The 22,846-nt window shown below is 39.7% G+C and overlaps 1 protein-coding gene across 2 annotated transcripts; it reads left to right on the top strand.

Annotated features, from left to right (window-relative positions):
* The first annotated feature begins 141 nt into the window (after positions 1-141).
* LOC107387772 (thrombospondin-2) lies at positions 142-22,036 on the top strand. 2 transcript variants are annotated; one of them, XM_015962943.3, is made up of 21 exons: positions 142-356; positions 491-556; positions 690-826; positions 3,393-3,593; positions 4,991-5,084; positions 5,173-5,337; positions 5,453-5,629; positions 5,695-5,868; positions 6,173-6,303; positions 7,333-7,467; positions 7,579-7,797; positions 8,414-8,521; positions 8,891-9,050; positions 10,299-10,417; positions 10,500-10,734; positions 10,896-11,123; positions 11,329-11,459; positions 17,422-17,562; positions 17,666-17,763; positions 19,622-19,761; positions 21,811-22,036. In XM_015962943.3, the coding sequence occupies exons 2-21, from the start codon at positions 493-495 to the stop codon at positions 21,816-21,818; spliced, it is 2,865 nt and encodes a 954-aa protein (XP_015818429.3). In that variant the 5' UTR covers positions 142-356; positions 491-492; the 3' UTR covers positions 21,819-22,036. The 2 variants fall into 2 exon arrangements, with proteins under 2 accessions (XP_015818429.3, XP_070401797.1); XM_070545696.1 differs by having other exon boundaries at positions 228-365.
* The last annotated feature ends 810 nt before the right edge of the window (positions 22,037-22,846 follow it).

The following is a 22,846-nucleotide window of genomic DNA, read 5'->3' as shown; positions in this document are numbered from 1 at the left end:
ATATGGACCCTGCTCGCGCCTCACACACACACACACACACACACACACACACACACACACACACACACACACACACACACACACAAACAAATGCATAACCCCAGAAGTTTTACAGAAGCTTCTACTGAGCAGCCTGCATGTTCTTCACTCACTTTTCAGCTGCTTGGATGCTTCTGAGAGAAATCACTAAAGAAGTTCTTCATTGGGACCCTGACAAGGAAATAAGGAGACAAGGGAGTGAGGATAAAGGAAAAAGGAGACATTCCATCAGAGCCCCTGCGGAGCTGAAGCACAGAGGAGTCTACCAGCTGTGATTTTTAATATCAGAGAAAGGCAGAACTGCGAGGAAGACGCAGGTATGCAAGGTTAATTCCCTCTTCACCTTCATCTTTCTACTTTATCTGGTCGGCAGCAGACACGCATGCTGTCTGCGGTGATGTATGCTCTCTGTATTTAACGGCGACTGCATATGTGATGCGTTTGTGAACAGGGATGTGGCCTCTCAGAGATTTGCCCTGGCTTTTAATTCCCCTGTGTGCAGCAGCTGTGTGTGCAGGTACCACACACGTGCACTTGCTCACAAAGACTCACACCTGCATTCAGACACTAATTCAGCTTCTCCACCTGTTTCCTTATTGTTTCTTTAGAGATTTAGAGATAAATCACAGTAAAACATGGCCTTTCTGCAGGTGCAAGTGGCACAAACGTCCACAATGTCTCTTCTGAAATGTGTCATCATCCATGTGAAGAGCTGGTGGATTTAATCACTGAGATCCACGGTCTGCGCATCGTTACAAATAACCTGCTTGAAGATCTGGAGAGAGTGGTAAGACTTCCAAATGTTCAAAGTGTTGTAGGAAGTATTAGAACAAATGGTGTTATTTACCGGAGAGAAGCCCTTTGCTGTGAAAATGTGTTTTCCATTCATTACATAAATGCCATTAAAATGGATATTGATGTTAAGTAGAATAATTTTTTTTTTAGAATGTAAGTCAAAGCTTGTTTACAAAAAGCTTTTATTTACACTATCTAAAGTCAGATGTGTGATTTTTGACCCCTTTAGCGCAATAATGTTTAGGCCAGGTCGAGTTTTGCGTCATGTGAGGTTCAGTTAAGAAGTTTGTAAAAGTAGTTTCTGCTTTCTAAGTAAACGAATACATTCGTGCTAAAAGCTGTTAGTTGTAGGTAACAGGTTTTTTTTTGAGAAAAAATTTAACAAGTCTGCCATGATTAATGCAAAATGATGTAGCAACCTGCCAAATATGATCAGATAAAAAAAATATGTTAATGTATAAAAAATGTGACAGTGCTAATAAAACTCAAAACAAAAAAATGTAGAGGTGTATTATTATTATTATTATTATTATTATTGCTGTTATTATTATTATTATTATTAACATGATTATTATTATTATTAACATGATTATTATTATTATTATTATTATTATTATAAGTTGCTCTAGTATTTTGAACCAAAAATTATAAAAATTTATTAGTTGGCATGTCTTCTGTCCTTTGAACCTACACGTGGTGAGTGCCAGTTATTTATTTTTCTGTTACTATGTAATTACACTGTTAAATTTAACCTAAAAACATTTGAATTAATAATTGTAGGATAGAAAAATATATTTTCTCACTATTAATTTAGTACCAGCACTCAAAAGGCCTAAAGATTTTCATCAACCAATTAAAGGTTTAAATTATATATAATTAGTTGGATTTTTTTAAATTAATGATCTCCATGGTTTAATGGTCTCAGCTGGCGTAACGAGTTTCTCATCCTAAAAAACTTAACTCTCTTTAAAGTTCTTAGTTTTTGATTCAGTGAAATGCTGTCAAGAATAAAAACGAGAGGCTCAAGAGTTTGGTGCAGTTCTCTGTTTCTTTTTTAAATGATTAGCTCTAAGCTGTCAAATTCTTTCCAAGAGCAGCATTGAACCTAACAGCTGTGTGTGACACTTTTAATACTTTTTTGTGAAATTTTTTGCAAAAACATCAGTAGAAAGAAACTTTTCTTCCAGCCCTATGGAAGAAATAATAGCATTTTTCTTCCAGCCAGAGACATTGTGGTTTGTGGTCAAACTTATGGGAGTTTGGAAAAAAAGCTAAATATCATCAGGATTAAAATGTCCTCTAATCACAGTAAAATGGTTCTTGTCTCTAGTTCATGACAGATGTTTTGTTGATGAAAATCAGATGTTGATAAATATCTTCTAATGTCTTAATGCATTTCATGTATACACTAGGGGTTGTATCAACTAGTCGACTAGTCAACTTCACTGCTCTGTAGTGACTTTTATGCCTTTCATCGACTAGTCGCTGTCACGTGATAATGACCGACAAGACGCAGTCCTCGGAAAAGACAGTAGGTGACGAGCCGCTGCGCGTTGGGAGCCGACGCGCTGTTCCAGAGCGTGATATATAAACGCCCACCGTAAAACGGACATTTGACCGAATTGTGACCTTTACCCTCTTACAATTTAACCTTCCCCTCACCCCCATCCCAACCTTAACCAGTGTGCACATGCAAAGCTCTGATCGTTGACTCGCTCCAGACATCTGCGTCCTGAGCACGGCCACAGTAACATTATCAAATTAGGAGTCGCCACCTCAAAAACAAATTTAACACGCGATCGTTCATGTTGGCTCATTTCCTTTTATGTTTTCTGTCTTTTATTTGTGCCTGATGCGTTTCGCTGCTGTGGAGCAGAGCGCATCACCTATTTTGTCCTCCGGTGACGCACCTCACTGGTGCGGCCGGCGAGCACTCCGCTGTTTTTGCAGTGGTTGATCTTTTAGAACTGCAGTTCAAAGGTAACTCATAAGGTGAATATATATGAAGCCAGGTAGCAGTTTTTCTTTAGGATTGAGAGGAGATGCAGGAAGATAATAAACAGGCAGGACAGAAAAATAGTCAAATAAAAACAAGTTTGTTTTTGTACCTGCTGGTTGCAACAAACAGACACCACTGAAGGTAATCAGAAGTGAGGAACAGAAAATGAAATAATCATTTTAATGTTTAGAGCAGCAGGAACTCTGAGAGGCTGCAGGTGCATCAGTGAGTTTGCGGCCGCTGCGCACGGGGAGGGGGGAGAGGGCTGAAGCAGAAACTATCGTTGTTAAAAGAGATGTGTCTAACTTAGAAAATGTAGCTGCAATTTTAATTGTCAAAAACTCCAGCGAACCAACCCCCCCACCCCCACCACCACCACCACCACCACCACCACCACCACCCAACACCCTGTGCGCTTCAGGTGTGTGACGTCATCCACAACTAGTCGAAGTCGACTCCATATTCATTACTTGACGGTCGACTTAAAAAAAATGAAGTCATGCAACCCCTAGTACACACACACACACACACACACATATATCTTTTTGTGTGTTGTCAGTCAAAGGAAAATGAGGAGATGCGGATCACTTTATCTGAGCTGGGCAGCAGCAACAGCGATGAAGGAGATGAGGATAACCATGGAGACAACAATGATCTTGACAGAGACAAAGACGGGGAGGTCTGGTGTGCTCAGGATGGACGAGTGTACGAGCAGGGGGAGGTCTGGGAGGTCGACAGCTGCACCTCCTGCTCCTGCCAGGTCAGCGCTGAATACATCTCTCGTCACAACAACCCAAGATATTAATACAGGCCTCTGACTGAGTGAGGGATGTGTCATAAGTATAGCTACCAGAAGGACTTATCCTTTTTGACATAAACGAAAGTGTCTTTTTTTATTCCGGAGCAGCCTGTCCCTTATGTGAAAAGTTAATTTACCCCTAAACCTAATTATCAGTTGTCACAGGCTTGTGCTGTGCATGGTGCAATCAAGTATTTTGATAACTAGCATACCATTGTTGTGGAGGAATTTTGCCCCATGAACTGTTTTTATTCATGTCATGTTGCATACTTTTCCAGCATCAATGGCCTCTTAAAGGTCAGACATTCTTCAACAGGAGTTTGTGATAAAGAGCAAAATCCCTGGTTCCATCCATTACAACAACAGTAAATCAATCCCAAGCCATCACACTGTCACTACCATGCTTGACTGTAGGTGTGATGTTGATTTTCTGAACTGCGGTGTACATAATGTATCGGGACGCGTATGTTTTATTTTTATGTTGTCGATACACCTAATGGCTTACAAGCGGTGTTTGGGTTTGTATTTGAATTTCATTGTGTTTATGTTGTTTTTCTTTCTTTTAGATACTTTATCCTATTTGATTATGTCACAAAAGTGACTCCTGCATGTTCAGGTCTAATAGGAATTAGGACTGAGTGTGGCCGGTGAACCTGAACTCAGCTTGCCAGATAATGTGATTAATCACAGTTCATCCATGATGTAGTGGTCAGTTACTATTTCACACAGGTCCAGGCTGACTTGAAAAGCTTGTTCCCCTTCATGAATGAAATCATGATTAGAAAACTGCATTGTGTATGTACTCAGATGATTTTTGTCTGATTTTGAACCTTGTGTGCTGATCTGAAACAGTTAAGAGACCGAAAAAAAACCCATAATGAATATGTGTAATCTGGGAGGGGTAAATTGTAAGATTTATATTAATTTTGTTTATACATTTTCCAAATTCTCCTTCTAAAGGTTTTACATTATAAAAAAATATATATGCATTAGTTTGCTTTCCTATTTTATACCTTCTTCATGTATTTGTAGAAATAATACCAATCTTCCTAATGAAACAGAGAGCAAACATCAAAACAGTCAAAACATCCCTTTTGATTGTGTCCATAGACATTTCACACGCTTCCAATGCGGTTTACCGGTAGTTTAATTCCAGAGCCACTGTTATATTTTCTTCTTGCTTGATCCCTGAGCCTGTTTCTCTTTAGAAAACATCATTAGTTTAGTCAAGAATGCGTTGAGGGAGTAGCCAGACGTTCTTCTGACAGGATATCATTCCTCTGGCATGGATCTAAACATCTGGAGCAAATAATACGACATTTTCTCACAATCTAAGTTTATCACAACGGTTTGTCCAGGACGGGAAGGTGGTGTGTCAGCAGGTGCTGTGTCCCCCAGTGTCCTGCCTCAATCCGTCATTTGTTGATGGAAAATGCTGCCTTGTTTGTCTCGGTGAGCGTGATGTCAAATGTCCATCTGAAAACTAAAATGTCAACGTAGATCAACATGTTTTACAATTGCATGTTTTATTTCTGTGAAGACAATGAAGATGGTTGGTCCCCCTGGTCTGAATGGACCCACTGCTCGGTCACCTGTGGACGAGGGGGTCAGCAACGGGGTCGGTCCTGCAATGGTATCATGCCCTCCTGCTCTGGACCTTCACTTCAGACTCGCAGCTGCATACTAATGAAGTGTGACCGTAAAAGTAAGACCTCAGTCTGCACATCTGTTCTGTCAAGTGTTTTTGTTAAATGTTCTTCTTGAAACTGGAAGAATTTCCATCAACCCATCTCAGTTTTGAAATGCTTTTTAACATCCAGCGCGTGTTGATGGGAACTGGGGCCTTTGGTCTCCTTGGTCTGCATGCACCACCACATGTGGAGAAGGCAACACCACACGGGTCCGTCTGTGCAACAGTCCCTCCCCTCACAAGGGAGGCAGAGGGTGCAAGGGTAGCGGCAGGGAGACACAGTCATGCAACAACACAGTGTGCCCCGGTGAGCGCTGATGCACATTTTACATGGAGCTGAACCACATGTCAGTGTTGTGTTTTTGGGTTTAGTTTCAGGAGGGTGGACAGCCTGGAGCGAGTGGTCGCAGTGCTCCACGTCATGTGGTGGAGGCCTTGTGAGCCGCCACCGCGACTGTTCGAACCCCGCCCCTCAGAATGGTGGGAAGTCTTGTGCTGGAGATGCAGTGGACTACGATGCGTGTAACAAACAACCATGTCCTATTGGTAAACCAAACCTCTAGCTGTATGTTCATCCTAATTTCAAAAGCAAATATTCTTCTATAAGCAGTGTAATCCGAAAATCCACAAATAAATCCTCCTTATTTTTTTTTTTTTGCATTTGGGAAAACATTATTTTCAAACAATGCTGGATTAAATTAAATCCTTCAGAGTTTATTTAGCCTTTATTTAGTAATGAGGCTTAAGACTTAATGGGAAAACAATTAAAACTCAGAAAAACATACATTCTTGTAACCCCTGGTGTTGCGTCTAAGTGTTAATGATTCACCCAGTGTGTTTTCTGTTTCAGATCACTGCTTGCTTTCAAATCCATGTTTTCCCGGGGTAGGATGCACATCAAAAAGTGATGGATCTTGGGAATGTGGACAATGTCCGTTGGGTTTTAGAGGAAACGGTACAAACTGTGAAGATGAGAATGAGGTAGTAAAATCTACATGAAAGTTACTTTTGCTTCAACCTAAACAGGAATAAAAGTAGACAGGGAGGCTTCGTAGCATTTGCTTAGGCCCCTTGCAGCCAAAAAACTAAAGAAAACCAAAAAGCCTTTCCAGATCTTGGCAGCGTTTTATGCTTTGCTCTTCTGAGGTCTGGAATCTACAGATGCTTAGATCAGGGGATGCTGACAGCCATGGGAAAACCTTTTCCTTGCTCTTTCTGTGATGATATACTGTGGTTTTTGAGGTGTGTCATTTTCCTCTTGTAGAAGCCATCCTTGTTTAACCTTCAGCATGTCAAATGTCTGTGCAAGTGAAATGTTCCCTGAAGACCTAGCTCCTGGCTGCAACACAAACCCAAAGCATGACTGATCTGCCTCGCTGCAGCTCTACTCTTCATTAAATCCTGCTCTCTTTTAACCGGAGACACAACAACTCACTCAAAGTTCCATTCCAGACTGTTTACTACATTTGTTTCCAGCATGTTGGTGTAGGTGTATTTGCACTAAAATTCTGCTAAAAAATTCCCAAAAGTCAATAAATCTATTAACAAAGCTCGACCTTAACTGAACTCATGCTTGTTTCTACTACTTACTGCTATTTTCTGATTATTTCCTAAAGAACCAACCACATGATAAAAGTTTTTCATTGTTTTTCTGCCTCCTCCTGCTGTGTGGACATCAATTAGTTTGAATTATAGAAGGCTTTTCTTGTGGAAGTTTGAGGAGTATTTATAGAGCTTTAAAATTTGCATCATCTGACTTTTATAGCAGTGATTATAAACAGCACCAGCAGGTTAATTAAAGTCTGAGGCTCTGGTGAATGTCGACAGAGAGATGAAGTCTCTTGCGGCAACAAAATGTGTCCGAGATTTGATCACATTCATGCTATTTTTAAAGTTTTTATTGGTCTATTGTAAATTTTGTTTGAATCTCATAGCCAGCCATGTTAAAGACTCCTCTGGGGGGAAAAGGACGATTCTCATTTACAAAAACTTCTGTTAACTCCATCTCAGTGTGAAGTGGATGGAGTGTGTTTTACAACCTGTGTGAACACAGATCCTGGGTTCTACTGTCTCCCCTGTCCTCCTCGCTACAAAGGCACCCAGCCATTTGGCATTGGACTGAAGGAAGCCTCCAAAACTAGGCAGGCATGTGTTTTACTCTCAAAGTAAACACATTTTACAAGAATTTAAGTAAAACGCACAAAATGATGAAAAAATGTTTGATTTTTTCTGGGGTCTGTTGTTGTATTGTTTTAGGTGTGTGAGCCATACAATCCTTGCAAAGACAACACACACACCTGCCACCAGTTTGCTGACTGTATATACCTGGGCCTGGCGTCTGAGGCTCTGTTTAAGTGTGTGTGTGCTGTTGGGTTTGCTGGTGATGGGGTTCTATGTGGTGAGGACCCAGATCTGGATGGATGGCCTAATGAAAAGTTACCATGCAGGCAGAATGCCACCTATCACTGTGAAAAGGTAAAAAAATCTGAATGTGCAGACTTATAACTGTTAAATTAACCCTTTACTAGCCAAAGTTGCTATATTGCATTTAACGAGCCACAGCTGCAAATATAATCCCTCATGAAGTTATTACTTTACACCAGAAGATGGTGGAGATGTGTAACTTCAATCTGAGCAACACTTTTGGGTGTTTCTATTGAAATGTTCAGAGTTTTTAGTGGTTGAAAACTTCTCCCCGTCGGAGACTCCCGACACAGCAGAGGAGGAGAGGAGACGAGCAGAGTACACAGAGGGTGAATATTATTGTATATTAGAGAGGAGAAAGTTACAATGCTGACAAAGCTCTATGGTTATGTCTGACTCTGATTCTGAAAAGCAATATTCAGCCTCTGATGAAGATATTCACTCGTCCAGTGAGAATAAAGTGATGCTGCAGCTGCACAGCAGCAACAGTCTGTGTGCCACACGAGAGTAAACTCGCTTCACACACGATCCAAAGCTTATTTCACTGTGTTCAGGACATGGTGGGTGTTTTTGGTGCATCCCTATAAGAAAAGATACCGTCATATGATGAATCATGAATGTTCTGATCAGATGACATTAAGTGAAGCTGTGCTCTGATTGGCTGCAGGATAATTGCCCCATGGTGCCAAACTCCGGACAGGAAGACTTGGACAAAGACGGACAGGGGGATGCTTGCGATCCTGATGACGACAACGACAACATTAGTGATGAAAGGGTGAGACTGACTGTGGTGTTTTCGGATTTTTATAGATTGTACATTTAATTTTAACTCACCTTCTTTATTTTCTTAATGTTAGTTTTCTTCTCAGCCATTTTTAAATTAGAACGTTTTCAAGCTGTTCGTTTTTTGCCTGTTCTGTATAAATTGTGTCACTTCTTTGATGACCTCTTGAACTGTTCCTCTACTGTGAAGATGTTTGATGTTTCTTAACTGATAAATAACGTTATAGTTTTACTTGATTTACTCCACTCTACTACCTGCTTCTCTATCATCATCACACAGAACACATGAGGATGATTTAAATTAGATGGGAAATATTGCCTTTTCTGAATGAGTGCGTCTGGTTGTTCTTGTTTTGAGCAGGACAACTGCCCACTGATGTACAACCCTCGTCAGTTTGACTCTGACAGGGACGGGGTGGGAGATAGTTGTGACAACTGCCCGTTTGAAAGCAATCCACACCAAACAGACACTGATGACAACGGAGAAGGAGACGCCTGCAGCATTGACATCGATGGGGATGGTAGGAGCCTCAAACGTACAGTTCTTAAAGCAAATTTTAACATGTATTTAACAATATTTTGCCTATTTTAAAAATAGGAACCAGGAAAGAGATTTTAGTCTAAAGTTGAGTTTAAGGTTACATTTTCCCTTTGTAGGGCTGTGAGTAAATAATGAGGGTATGCTTCTAGGTTTAAAATTAATATCAGAGCTTATCAAGTTAACTGCCAATTGGAATGCCAACAGCATAATTTAAAATAAAGGAAATGACCAGAAGAGCTGAGACTTTTAGAAGTCAAATTATACAAAAAGCATTTAAAGCTGATCAAATATTTTTAAAGAGCTACACTTCATTTCTGATTATACACAATTTTATTTGAAGTTATATCATTTAGAAAATTAAAAAGAAGCAATACTGATATTGGTCCATTTACTGCAATTAATCAGGAATGTGAACGCAGAACAAAATAAACTAAAAGAAACGTGATAGGACCTCATAAGGCAGTCTGAGGTGAAGAAATAGCTCAGCATATGACCCGATGATTACAAAGTGTCAGCTCTCTCCAGAAAAGTTTTGAAAATCAGTCCACAAGGTCTTTCTTGTATCTGCAGGACAATGCCAAAACCTAGCTGATCTTGGTTTCTAACGTGTTTTTGTCGTATAAAGGAGTCCAGATCTTTCACGCACTGAAAGAGTGAATCATGAAAAGAAGAAAGCAAAACAGCCTTGAATTGTTGAGCAACTGGAATCACGTCAGCAAGGCTGAGCTGAGATTTGGTTTTCCTGTTATAGGTCTTCTCACTGAACAAAAGGAAACATAATGATGACAAACATGTTTTTATCTAACGTTTCACATCTTTGAGTCTCAATTTTTAATTACAATTTTATTCACAGTGGACAACTTTGTTCTAAATAAAGAGATAATGTAAAAACGATTGCCTCACTAATCCTAAAGTCCTGAAAGGACAGGTTTACTAGATGCAGTTCCTTTTGAAAAATAATCATTTAGAGCAACAGTTCTGATGAAAAATAGGTTTAGATGAGATAACTGGTTGGAAAAGATGCAGCAGTGTTTTCACAACAGCAGCTGCAGCTGTTGACTATGATAGAAAAACTCCAGACAGCAATCTGGTTTAATTTGTAGATTTAGAAAATTGCTACAGAGGCTATTTACTGAGTCTGTCTTGAATTATATTGATTGGCATGTTTTATGCGACGCAGAAAAAGTAATATATCCACCAGGAATGTGCTTATCCCTCATTCTTTTAGAGATTCTGAATGAGAACGACAATTGTCCTCATGTGTATAACACCGACCAAAGGGACACTGACCTGGACGGAGTTGGAGACCAGTGTGACAACTGTCCTCTTCTTCACAACCCACAGCAGGTCCCTGAAAATTTCACAATATTCAGAGAAAACATGAAAGTCGTAGCTAAACTAACGGATCAAATTCGGTGTCTGTTTGCAGCTCGACACTGACAGTGACCTGGTGGGGGACATGTGTGACAACAACGAGGACATAGATGAGGATGGACACCAAAATTCCCTGGACAACTGTCCCTACATTGCCAATAGCAACCAGGCTGATCACGACAAGGATGGAAAGGGAGATGTTTGTGACCATGATGATGACAATGATGGTATCCCTGACAACCGGGACAACTGCAGACTGGTCCCTAACAAAGACCAGCAGGACTCAGACGGTCAGTTTTGTTTGCAAAGATCCAGTTTATGGCTTACTGTACATCTTAGACTTGAAGATTATTGAAGCTATCACAGAGGTCAACAATTCTGCCTTCTGTTGTGAGGGAAAAAATCCATTGGATCATGTTACATGAGCTCTCTTCATTCCATCAACTCCCAGGTGATGGCAGTGGAGATGCATGCGTTGATGACTTTGACAACGACAGCATCCCGGATGCGCTGGATCCTTGTCCTCTAAACCAGGACATTGGGTCTACAGACTTCAAGAAATTCCAAGGTGTTTTGTTGGATCCTAAAGGCACCACACAGTCGGACCCGCTCTGGGTGATCCGCAGTCAGGGGACGGAGCTGCTGCAGACAGCCAACTCAGACCCTGGGATAGCTTTAGGTAAAATTTTAACAAGCAAACACACACACACACACACACACACACACACACACACACACACACACACACACACACACACACGCACACACACACGCACACACACACACACACGCACACACACACACACACACGCACACACACACACACTGTATGTACTGAATGAAATGTAATTTTCACTTAAAGCAGCATATCTTCATTCAAACAGGTTATGACAAGTTCAGCTCTGTAGATTTCAGCGTGACATTTTACGTCAACACCAACCGAGATGATGATTATGCGGGTATTGTGTTTGCTTATCAGTCCAGTCGACGCTTCTACGTTGTCATGTGGAAACAGGTGAGGCTTATAGAAAGACTTTAACCATGAAAAGCCTTTTATGATAACAGCATTCCAAAAAAATGTCTTGGCCATGAAATCTTGAGTTAAAAGCTGATATCTACAATATATCCAGATATCCTTAAAGGTAGGGATGTCTGATATTTTCCGTCTAATATTAACATCTGTCAAAATTTGCTTTAAAATGTAATATAGGAAAATATCTGTATAGGGCTTGGGATCATGTGCTGCATTCTGGGATGTGGCAGCCATGTTGATGGCCTCAGGAGTGTAAACAAACAGTGTAAACAAAAAGTATATCTTTGAGAAGAAGCAGATTTGTGAGAAAGAAAGTAATAAACAACATGTTAAAATCCCAAAAAATATACATACACATATACTGAATATACATGGATACAATAAGGAGGGAAGCCAGGGACCGGTTTACGGAAAAAAATCAGCATTAAAATGGTTTGGATCCATGTGAAAGACCCATGAGTGGAGTACCGATGACAGCTTTTGCCACCTCAGTTCTGGATAACTGAGATTTTTGGCTATCTTCTTGGTGGTATGAGTGAATGTGAACATCCGCATGAGAGGTATTTCGTTTGCTGTTTTTTCTAGTCAAACAATCAAAATTGTCATCCCACAGAAGAGGTGTAGCAGGAGAAGGTGTGTTTAACTGTGTTTCAGTGCGCCCGCATTAGCCTTTAACCTACTTGTATGTGTGTGTTTCCTGCCTATGTGTTGGTATGCATGTCGCGGAGGGAAGGAAAGAAACTATAACAAAGGTATACCATCTGTAACTGACTAGAATGAAAATACAGAGAATACACTCTCATCAAGATCGGGACACTGGAAGGGAATGTTTGTCATCTTAAAGCTGTAATCCAAGCGAGCTGACAAGACTCTGTTATGTTTAGATACTTGGTCACCATGGTTATGCCTCCAAGCAATTTGGTACAACTTGTTAAGTAAAAATTTGCCCTGTGGGGAACTTAAGTTCTGCTTACAGCATGTAGCTATGTTTAGCTAGCTAGCAAACGACTAAAACAAACATGGGCCCCAACCCCAGGCCTGGCTCCAGGGTGGGACCCCGGTAGTGGTGTGCATCTCCACCTGCCTCACGATTCGATCCAATTCCGATTCCGATTATCTGCCTAACGATTCGATTTGAGTCTGAAATGCATCACGATTCTTCACACAAAAATTTTCATTACTTAATAAAAGCAGTAGAATAGTTTTCAATTTCTTTTTGATTTCGAAATCCCTGAAAAACAGAACATTCATCTATTCACTATAGTGAGCAATATTGTTTAAAGTGTGCTGCCTATAATTACTTAAACAATATAAGAAATAATGTTTTCGGTAGAGCAGCTTTAAGATAGAATATTACTGAACTTAAAAATAGTAAACAAATACTGTGTTAAGTGATTCTTTCACATCCAGGATCCCAAAACAGAAATTAGCCCAGACATCTGATTTAAATGTAACGGGTACATCTTTGATTACTGGTAATGTTGGCCCTGTATCCCTGTCCAATTGCTTCTAGGACAACGCAGTGCACATGTCATTGCAACTCTGCCCCCAGAAGTAATTGTAAAACCTCAAATTTTTATTGTCCTGCATAGACATAGATCAGGGGTCGGCAACCTGTTCCCATCAAAGAGCCATTATTACCCATTTCCCACAGTAAAGAAAACACCGCAGCAGCCGCAGCATTGTGGGCGGGGCCTAGCCTCAGACAGCAGCCGGTACCGGTCGCTCGTGTACGTCAAAGTTGTCTTTCATAAGAAGATAATCAATAAAACGATTTATATAAAGTGGATCCAGAAGTTGTAGCCCGTCTCTGCCTACAATATTTTGATATTTTTCACCCTGTTGGTGGTTTTACTGAGCAAGTGCCACTTTTGTCATACGTTTCTTTTAAAACATGTTTAGACTGTTCAGAATACAAATCCAGGCTCTGTCACATTTGATTGTTGTAATTAAACTTTGTAGGTGGGGAAGGTCAGAAAAGGATCCGATCATTTTGTTTTTCCCTCATTTACAGTGACGGAGACAACGGTGCAGTGCGCCTGGCTCTGGTGTTAGTCAAGTTTAATGTTATCTATTTTCACAAGAAAACAAAACAGTTAAAAGCAGGGCTTGTGTTGTGTTGACCGGATAGTTCCCGTTTTTGACTATTTATTTTGATGGAGAAAGAAAAGACCCCGACGCATGCAGACGAACTGACACTTTATTCGTTTCGCACATCGCAGATGTAGCTAAATCACTTGATTCCAGTGGTGGGCGGTGCGTTCCACCCCTGGGCCTTCAGTGATTTCCTATTCAGTCCAATCTAATTTAATACACCTTAAAATACCATCAATAGGACATCACAGCTGGAGAAACCTCACACACACACACACACACACACACACACACACACACACACACACACACACACACACCAGTGGCTGGTCAAGACACATAATTTCCAGAGTCTTTAAAATCAAACTCGCATTCCCAGTTGAGAGTAGGAAGCTGACCACGGATACTGTCAAATCTCAGAAATGAAAGACGGGTTTAAGAGATGAGACAATAAAATAAATAAGTAAAGCAAACACATTATTTGCATTTGTTTTGGAGAAAATTGTACCGCGAAACAATTGAACATGTTGGCGCAGCTGCACACACCACGTTATACACAATATAAATTGCATAGAAACAGAACACAGAATAATTTCATTTTGCCATTTTATTTTGTTACCATTTATTGATTATTAACAAAATAAAATGACAAAACATTAAAAAAATACTAATAAAATGTTTCTACTCACCAACATAAATGTCCAGCATGGATCTCCTCCTCTCCTACTCATTAGAAAATAAAATCCATCCTTCTTTCTTTCCTCAGGAAAACCTCAGTGGCTCTGTACAGTTTATCCGTGCACTTCAGGTCCATGAGTGGATCCTTTTCTACGGACATGGAGGCTGAAAGACGTGTCTGTCCGGTCGTGTTTCTGGCGTACGTTTTAACGCGCTTTAATGCTACCAAATCCATCTGATGCGAGCAACAGGCATTCCCAGCAGAATAACCTGCAGCGGTTCTCTGAAGCTGTTAGCCGTGGGTACCGTTCATAGTTGCTTGCCTGAAAATGACGAACAAATCCATTCCCCTGCTGGGACAAGCCATCTAGCGTTGGAGTCAGACGACCTGTTCTCACAAGATCCATTTTTTCTTGAAAGGTCCGTCTTGAAAATGGTGTGACAAGTTAATCTGCAACCAAGTCTGTCTCTTCTCCTCTTTCAGTCATCATGTGTTCAAAAATACACCGATAGCTGCCTATAGATACAGATCTCTGTGTTTAGTTTTGATATTTTGCTTCATGCCGCTAGAAAAGTTCTAACTACTGCTCATCCAATCACAGGATGCGTTCATGTCAACTTTTGCGTGAGGCCAGCTAGCTGGCCCGGGCCAAGCTGACTCGTGAGCTGATTGGCTATCGCAACTAGATCGTCTCTGTTCACTTACAGCGGACAGTGGGCTTCTCGATTGATTCTGAAGGCCTAGAGCAGACTTAATCTGCCTGAAAACACAAGCTAGCTTAAATCTGATTGGATAACACCCAGCCTTGGTATTTTAACACTGGAAGCAGCACAGCCAAGTGGGTATAATAGGATATAAAGAAAATAGACCAGTAAACATTTTTTTTATTTAAAAATAATTACCAAAGGAAAAAAAATACATTTATGCTTTTGAGTATGTTTAGGCCAGCAGAGAAGGCTTTGCTGGCCCTGACTGCCCACCACTGCTTGATTCCCATCTGAGCTGGACACGGAGCTCAGCGCAGCTCGCTGTCAGCGTGTACTACATAAGGCGCACAGTGAGCTGAAGATGTGGAGAGGGGCTTGGAGCACGTCGCAGAACCAGGGCGCATGCAGATTCCTCTGACTGAAGCGAGACTTGTCACTTAGAAAATGTTCCCTGATTATGAAACTTTGGCTGAATAGCGCTTGTTCCTGTCTCCAATGTGGCGACGCATCCAGGAGCCGTCTGAGGAGAATCCCAGAATCTCACATCCTCGTCAGCTCAGAACACGCATATGATTACGCACAAGCGTGACGCGTCTACCCGGTCTCACAGTAAGACTGGGTTGGAACTGTTCAGGTTTACGCAGACAATCTTTACATTTAGAATTGGCTTACAGATGTAAAATTAATGCAGTAAAATATAAAGCATTTTATTTAAATATCTATTAATTATTTTACAAGCACAGAGAGCCGCATCAGATGGATGGAAGAGCCGTATGCGGCTCCAGAGCATCGGTTGCCGACCCCCGACATAGACATAGGGAGAGAATCTCATTATGTCACGTTGCTGCATCGATGCGGAATCATGCACGGCTGAATCGCGATGCATCTTAGAATCGATCATTTTTCCCACCTCTAGATCCCGGTAACCCTCCGGGCCGGGTACTCCGACTCCTTGATTGTACCTCCATGAAAGATCCTCTGAACCGTTCTTTGTCTCACCCTTCACCTAAGACCAAATTGTCATGGGAGACCCTACCAGTGGCACAAAGTGCCCCAGACAACATAGCTCCTAGGCTCATTAGGACACTGAAACTCCTCCACCATGATAAGGTGATGGTTCAAGGAGGAGTGGTGTAGTTGTCATTTTGTACAAATTATGTTTACAGGTTAAGTGTGCATGATAAGAGATATGTGATGTTAGCATCCTAAAATGATTTAGTTTTTCTTTTTTTTTTTAAGATGGGGGGAGGGGCATATTTCGGTATTGGTTTATATTGGTATCACAAATTAGGACTGGGACAATTTCAGACACCAGATATTGGTAAAAAGCCAATATAGAGCACCCCAGCTTACAATTACCTGTTTGTCTTTTTATAATATGAATATTTTTACTTAGTGAAAAAAATGGTTCTCTAAATTTCCCTAAAAGGCTGAGCGAACTTTGAGTAAATGTATACTTCTCGTTGCTTTTCATTACAGAATTTGACACTATAATCAAGATTTTGTTGAGAAAAGATGGAATTCTAACCATTTTTATCAAATTTCGATAATAGCATCAAGGGAAGAATATAACCAAGATTTAGTGCAGTCTGTATGGGACTGTGTGTGTGTGTGTGTGTGTGTGTGTGTGTGTGTGTGTGTGTGTGTGTGTGTGTGTGTGTGTGTGTGTGTGTGTGTGTGTGTGTGTGTGTGTGTGTGTGTGTGTGTGCATGCGTGTGCGTGTGTGCGTGTGTGTGTGTGTGTGCGTGCGTGTGTGTGCGCGCGTGTGTGTGTGTGTGTGTGTGTGTGTGTGTGTGTGTGTGTGTGTGTGTGTGTGTGTAGCTGACTTAGTTAAAGCATTCCTTGTGTTTGCTGAGATTGCCTAGCTGTGGCAGCAGACCTGAACTGGACTGACTGCAGAAGGGAAGTAAATGATGAACATCTAATTTCAGAAAGTCCCATTAATTACCATCAAGTGGTTTTTGATACTTTGATGAGACAGACATGGTTGACCCCAACAGTTAGTGGATTTGGAGATGACTTGACTGTTATGACACCAGATTTAAGTCCAGTATCTGTAAAACTGATAGAAGTTGTAGTTGCGTTTGTGTTTTATAAGGTCAGTTGGCTGTGGCCGCTGTGTAGGATTATGGTGACTCCAAAGGTTAATCCTAAAATTACTTTCTGGAAGTTTCATTAAAATCCATCCCATAGTTCATGAGGTATTTTTCTAACAGATGTGCTTGACTCTAGTGGCAAATGGAAAATATTCAAACAACAGTCTCACTCAATCAGTTTTCACTCAAATGATGTGGTAAACATGACCCCCAACAACTACCTCATGAAAATCCAGCATCATGTCTGTAAATATGACGGAGTTATCACCATCGTTGTGTTTGTTAAAGTCGATGAGTTATAGTGATTATCATGAAACAGGATGGTTTTTCATGACTCATCTGTCTCTTCTGGTCTTTTGTGAGAGCAGGTGTCTCAAGCCTACTGGGAGAAACGGCCATCTAAAGCTTTTGCCACTGCAGGGCTTTCGATCAAGCTGGTTCACTCCAGTACAGGACCAGGGGAATATCTACGGAACGCTCTGTGGCACACTGGAAACACCAGAAACCAGGTACAGAACAATATCATTAGCATTGTTTAGTTTTAAAAGAAAGATCACCTATTATTTCTTTTTTGATTTATCTGATACTGTCTATTGTGTTTATTGGTTCTAGGTCAAAACCTTATGGCATGACCCTAATGAAATTGGATGGAAAGACTACACAGCGTACCGCATGCATCTTATACACCGGCCCAAAACCGGGTTCATCAGGTACAGCAATAATCATTTTAAATGTTTATTGATATTTGAATTTATAACCAGAGGAATGCAGCCAAATGTTTTTAAAACTATTATTTATTTTTCTTATGCTACTTTATTATTTAAGAAAACATTGAAAAAAATCTTCTTCACTGAGATGCTTGAAATTTTTTTTAATCATTGATTTTATTAATGTCTAACATAATAAAAATGTTTAATAAATAAATAAACATTGTGGCAGTTGCCACCACTTATATTTTGAGATGGCAGAAGATGTGTAGCCTTCAAGACTTATTACTGCAGTTTGAGAAGAGTTAATCATGTTGCATACTGATTAAAGTTAACCCTTTGATACATAATGGTCACTACAGTGGACAGGTACTCAAAATTGTTATTTATTTATTTTTGCTATTAAGCACAGCTGCTGAAGACTTTATTGCATTTGAGCCCCTCCATTTGGACTTCAGTAAGCCAAGCCAACATATTTCATGCTCAGAAAGCATGCTGTCCACCAAGGTGGACATGTAATAAATTATTTGTAAGTTATAAGATTTTACAAAAAATATTTGTTGAAATTTGTTTCATTCACACCTAAAGATGAATGAAAAAACTTGTTAAAAAAATCATGGTTGAAGATTTCATAATTCATGGATCAAAGGGTTAATAATGTTTCTATTAATCAGAAGCATTATTTAACACAAAGTGTGTTGTATTTAATAAACCTATCTATAAATAACTGTGGCCAGAGCCACCGAGGGCTGGAGTTTTAGATGTGTTGACAAGAAGAATTATATTGCCTGGCTGCTCTTCCTCCTCCTAATCCAAACTTACATTTTCATGGTATGCCGTCATAAACCACAGCTGGACTGCGCTCATGGAAGTCAGAAACATTGAGAATTTGGAAAACAGAGATCCACTTGTTTTTTTTATTTCCGATGGAAAAGGCTTCCTCTAGTCAGGACCTTGAACTGGAATACATATTTATTTAATTTTTTAAACAAATATACCCTCTTTGATTGCTTCATACTTAACTCTTCTCTTCAAATTTACCCCCTTTTTTTACATGAAATGTGAGGCTCTGCTCGTTTTTTGGTCCGGTTCTTGTTGGTATAAGTAAAGAAAAACAACACCCAGTCCTTTGCTCTCATCTCCAAAAGTTACTTCAACATAACAGAGTAATTCACTGCCTTTGGTGTTTTCATCGTCACAACCTGCAACATCTTCTTCAGTTTAGTCCTTCTACTAATAACCCTTGAAAATATATAAAAACACAAATTAAAAACCACCCCATGAAATCAGTTATTTGTGCTGAACGTTGTTTGTGTGCAGATGGCAAAAACATCAAAAAAAAAAAAAAAGGTTTGATTTGAAAAAAAGATAAATGAAAAGAAAGATGTTTGGAACAAGTGCAGTTGTTCAGAATACACAACTTTCTTTGAAGATACAATTAACGTCCATGATGCATTATGGGTAGTAGATGATAGTACTTGAGAATTCCTGTAAAAAGTGAGGTTTTTGGTTTTTCTTGTGTGAGATTTCTCTGTGGTTGTGAATGACAGACATTCACTGATACATTTTAATAAATTCTCCAAGGCTTCATCACTTTCTTTTCAAATGCCTGTTAAAATGCTCAAACTATCTATTATAAAAAATTCTACTTTAAACCACAAAATATTTTATTCTTATTATTTCTATTTCCAGTTGTAGTAGAAAATGTGTTTCTGTGATGTTTACAGTTGTGTTAGAATTTATATCATAATTATAAATAAATGTTAGCAAGCAAAAAATTCAATTACCAGTACTCGTGGCATGAATAAAGTTAATTGCTAAATCGTCTTGATTAGTGATTGTATTTGTGGTTCCCTTGCAGGGTGGTGGTGTACGAGGGCAGGAAGATTCTGTCTGACTCAGGAGCTGTTTATGACCACACCCTAGCTGGAGGCAGACTGGGGTTGTTTGTCTTCTCTCAGGAACATGTCATCTTCTCAGACCTTAGATATGAGTGCAGAGGTAAGACACCCAACCAAACATTTGTTCTTTCTGCTGAACAATGGTGGAAAATGTACTAAAGCAAAAAATTCTTGCCAGATGTGAGGCTGAATGCACAAGAAGTGCTTCATTTTGCTGATGACAATGATATTTGCTCTTGCAAATAATCACAGTATTACATGTAAATTGTCAAGAAATGTAAAACAGATGTTTGTGTGGAGCTTCATGAAGTACCTTTTGCATTTACTGCTGCCACGGTGGACACTTTAATCATGGTTTGGCTTAGAGCAGCTCTTGGCTCCTTATTCCAAGTTAGTAACCATCTGTAACTCAAACAAGGAAACACATTTTAAAATGGTAAAAATAAAAATCCCTTTGAAGGAATATTCCACCTCTAAGTGAAAATGTGTCTGCTACTACATGCCCCAGAGTTAAAGTTAGAAAATGGAACATTTTAATAAAAAGCTTTGTCAAAAAAGATAAATAACCAAAATTTTATTCTGTCGGACACAACACTGTTTATGTTTACGTCTACCAGCCACTAGATGACACCGTATCGTTAAAAAGTCCGCTCAGCAAGGCGAGGTTGGGACTGTGTAAAATGGCTGACTTGACAAGTCAAGCAGCTGATTCTGAGCACAAAAGATGTTCTAACAGTAAATACTGTTGTAAAGTAAACTTATCAGTAGACATGAGTCCTTATCCTGTTCAGTTTGTCTCTGAACACGGTGCTGGAACGCGCCAGTAGTGAACAAACATCCCAAAAGCTGGAAAATTAGTCCTGTTGTTGCAATACCACATCTGAACACCAGAGTTTGCCAGAGTGTCCATGTTCCATATTCAACCTTTAAAAATGTGTGTGTGTGTGTGTGTGTGTGTGTGTGTGGGGGGGGGGGGGGGGGGGGGGGAGCATTTTGTAACCAGCCCAGTCATTCTCCTAATCTGGCTATTTGCCATTAGCTTTAGCATTAACAATGTCAGTGAACAGTAACAGCTAGCATTTTGTGTGGAAAAAGTCAATAATAAGTAAGAGAATTACTCAATAATGATCCTAACTCTTCTTTGTGAGCTCAATTATCCTATTTAGTGCAAATGAAAATAATAAATGACCTGGAGAAATTACAGGAGTCGATTTACACAAAGCAATGCTGCAAAGCACAAGGACATGGCGCCGCTGCCCCAAAACTCAACATTTCACTGCAATGACATTAGGGTGAAATGTTGTAAATGTCAACAGAATACGGCAGTCCAGTCCATTTTTTGTACACAGACAGAACAAAGTGCATCATCAATGTCAGTAATTTGTGTTGTTTTTACACTAATTCCTTGGGTGTAGCTGGGCTATTATGAAATACTGTAATTTTGACATCAGGCATACATTGTCACTTCCACGTTTATTGTACAACATTTGCAAAATTTCACCCTAATGATAGTAAACTGCAAGTTCTGGGGCTGCTATGTCATGCAGCAATGGCTTACAGTGGTGTTTTGTCGTAACGTAGTCCCAAGTCTAAATCTGCTCTTGTAATTCCTTAGTGCTACTTATCATTTTCATGTGCAGTCAATATAATTATTGAGGTCACCATGAAGATTCAGAATCCTTATTGAGTAACTTTCATGACTTTTTCACACAAAATGCTAGCTGTTACCATTCACTTACATTGTTTATGCTAAGCTAAAGAAATACTGCCAATGTAGGAAAATAACTGGGCTGGTTACAAAATGCTTTTTCTCTCTGAGGAATGTGGCAACAGACTAAATTTCACTTAGGGGTGGAATATACCTCTAAGCAGGATATAAAATGAGACTTCTATTTTAGAAAGCTTCTATGAATGTACTCAAAAATTAAAAGATGAATTCCTTTTTAAGGAACATCTGTCTTGCTTTTTGCTCACTCAACAAATTCACCTGTTAAGTAAAGAATACATATTTTTCTTTGCAATATGAAGTTAAACTTTCATGGAGCATGAAATGGAAATATTACTCCTATGTAGCACTCTCCACCACTACTGCCACACATCAGTGTTTCTTTCAAGTCATTGATTTGCTGCTTTTCTATCTTTTTCTCAGATAACTGACATATTTTGGGATGTTCAGGATGCTCCACAGCTAACAGCCTGAGATCCAGGTTAAACACCGTATTCAGCACAGCTGAGAGGGGGAGAGGGCAGAGAGCAAGCACCAGACACGGGCCTTTATCCAGGAAAGGCTATCAATTAGTGACCATCATCTATCTATCTGTCAGCTTTTTATGCAACATTATCGATTCCAGGCTGTCTCGTTCGCTGTATATTACCTCTCTGCCACCGTGTCTAATGACACTTCTTGTTGCTTTTCATCTGCGCCTTCCTAATGGTTGTAAATAATTATTTATTGTGAGAGGCTAGATATAGGAGAGGAAAATGATGACTGATTGAGCTGAGCTGATGTCTGGTTCAAACTTATCAATAAAAAGTGTTTTTTATTCAACTGCCTCTTTCTGTTATTTTTTTGTTGTTGTTTTTTTGGTTTTTTTAGAAGGGCCTGACACACAGTTGTAGAGATGTGGTCTATTCCACCCTCTGGTGGTGACAAGTAATTATGCTGCACATTTAGAGTGTGACTGTGGGCATTCAATGGTGTTGTCAGTCCTGACGATAAATGCAGGTGAATCTCTAAACATTTGAATATGGTTCAAACTTCATTTATGTCAGTAATTAAACTTAAAAGGTGAAAATAGTCTATGAGATAGACTCATTTTTTGCAAAGCCAGATAATTCACACCTTGATTTGTTAAAATTGTGATGATCATCGCTTACAGCTTATGAACACCCCACATTCAAAATCTCAGAACATTGTGAAAAGGTTTAAGCTGAATTGCTGAAAAAAAGAACTTTTCCATGATTTTTTTTTTTTCATTTTTCAAGTTTCACCTGAAATATAGAAATACCAGATTATTATAGCCTAATCATTACAAAATATAGCACACATAAGGCAGGTGCGTTTGACATGTAAACATTGGGAAGAGAATGAGGCAGTTAAGCCAAATAGCAATTTTATGAAGTACTAACATTTTCATGAGTAATATGATGGCATTAAAGTGTTATTAATTTGTTAATATTATTGT

Source organism: Nothobranchius furzeri, chromosome 16 (assembly GCF_043380555.1).
Source record: "Nothobranchius furzeri strain GRZ-AD chromosome 16, NfurGRZ-RIMD1, whole genome shotgun sequence".
Lineage (NCBI taxonomy): Eukaryota > Metazoa > Chordata > Actinopteri > Cyprinodontiformes > Nothobranchiidae > Nothobranchius > Nothobranchius furzeri.
The sequence above is the reverse complement of the archived record's forward strand: the minus strand, read 5'-3'. Positions and strand labels throughout refer to the sequence as shown.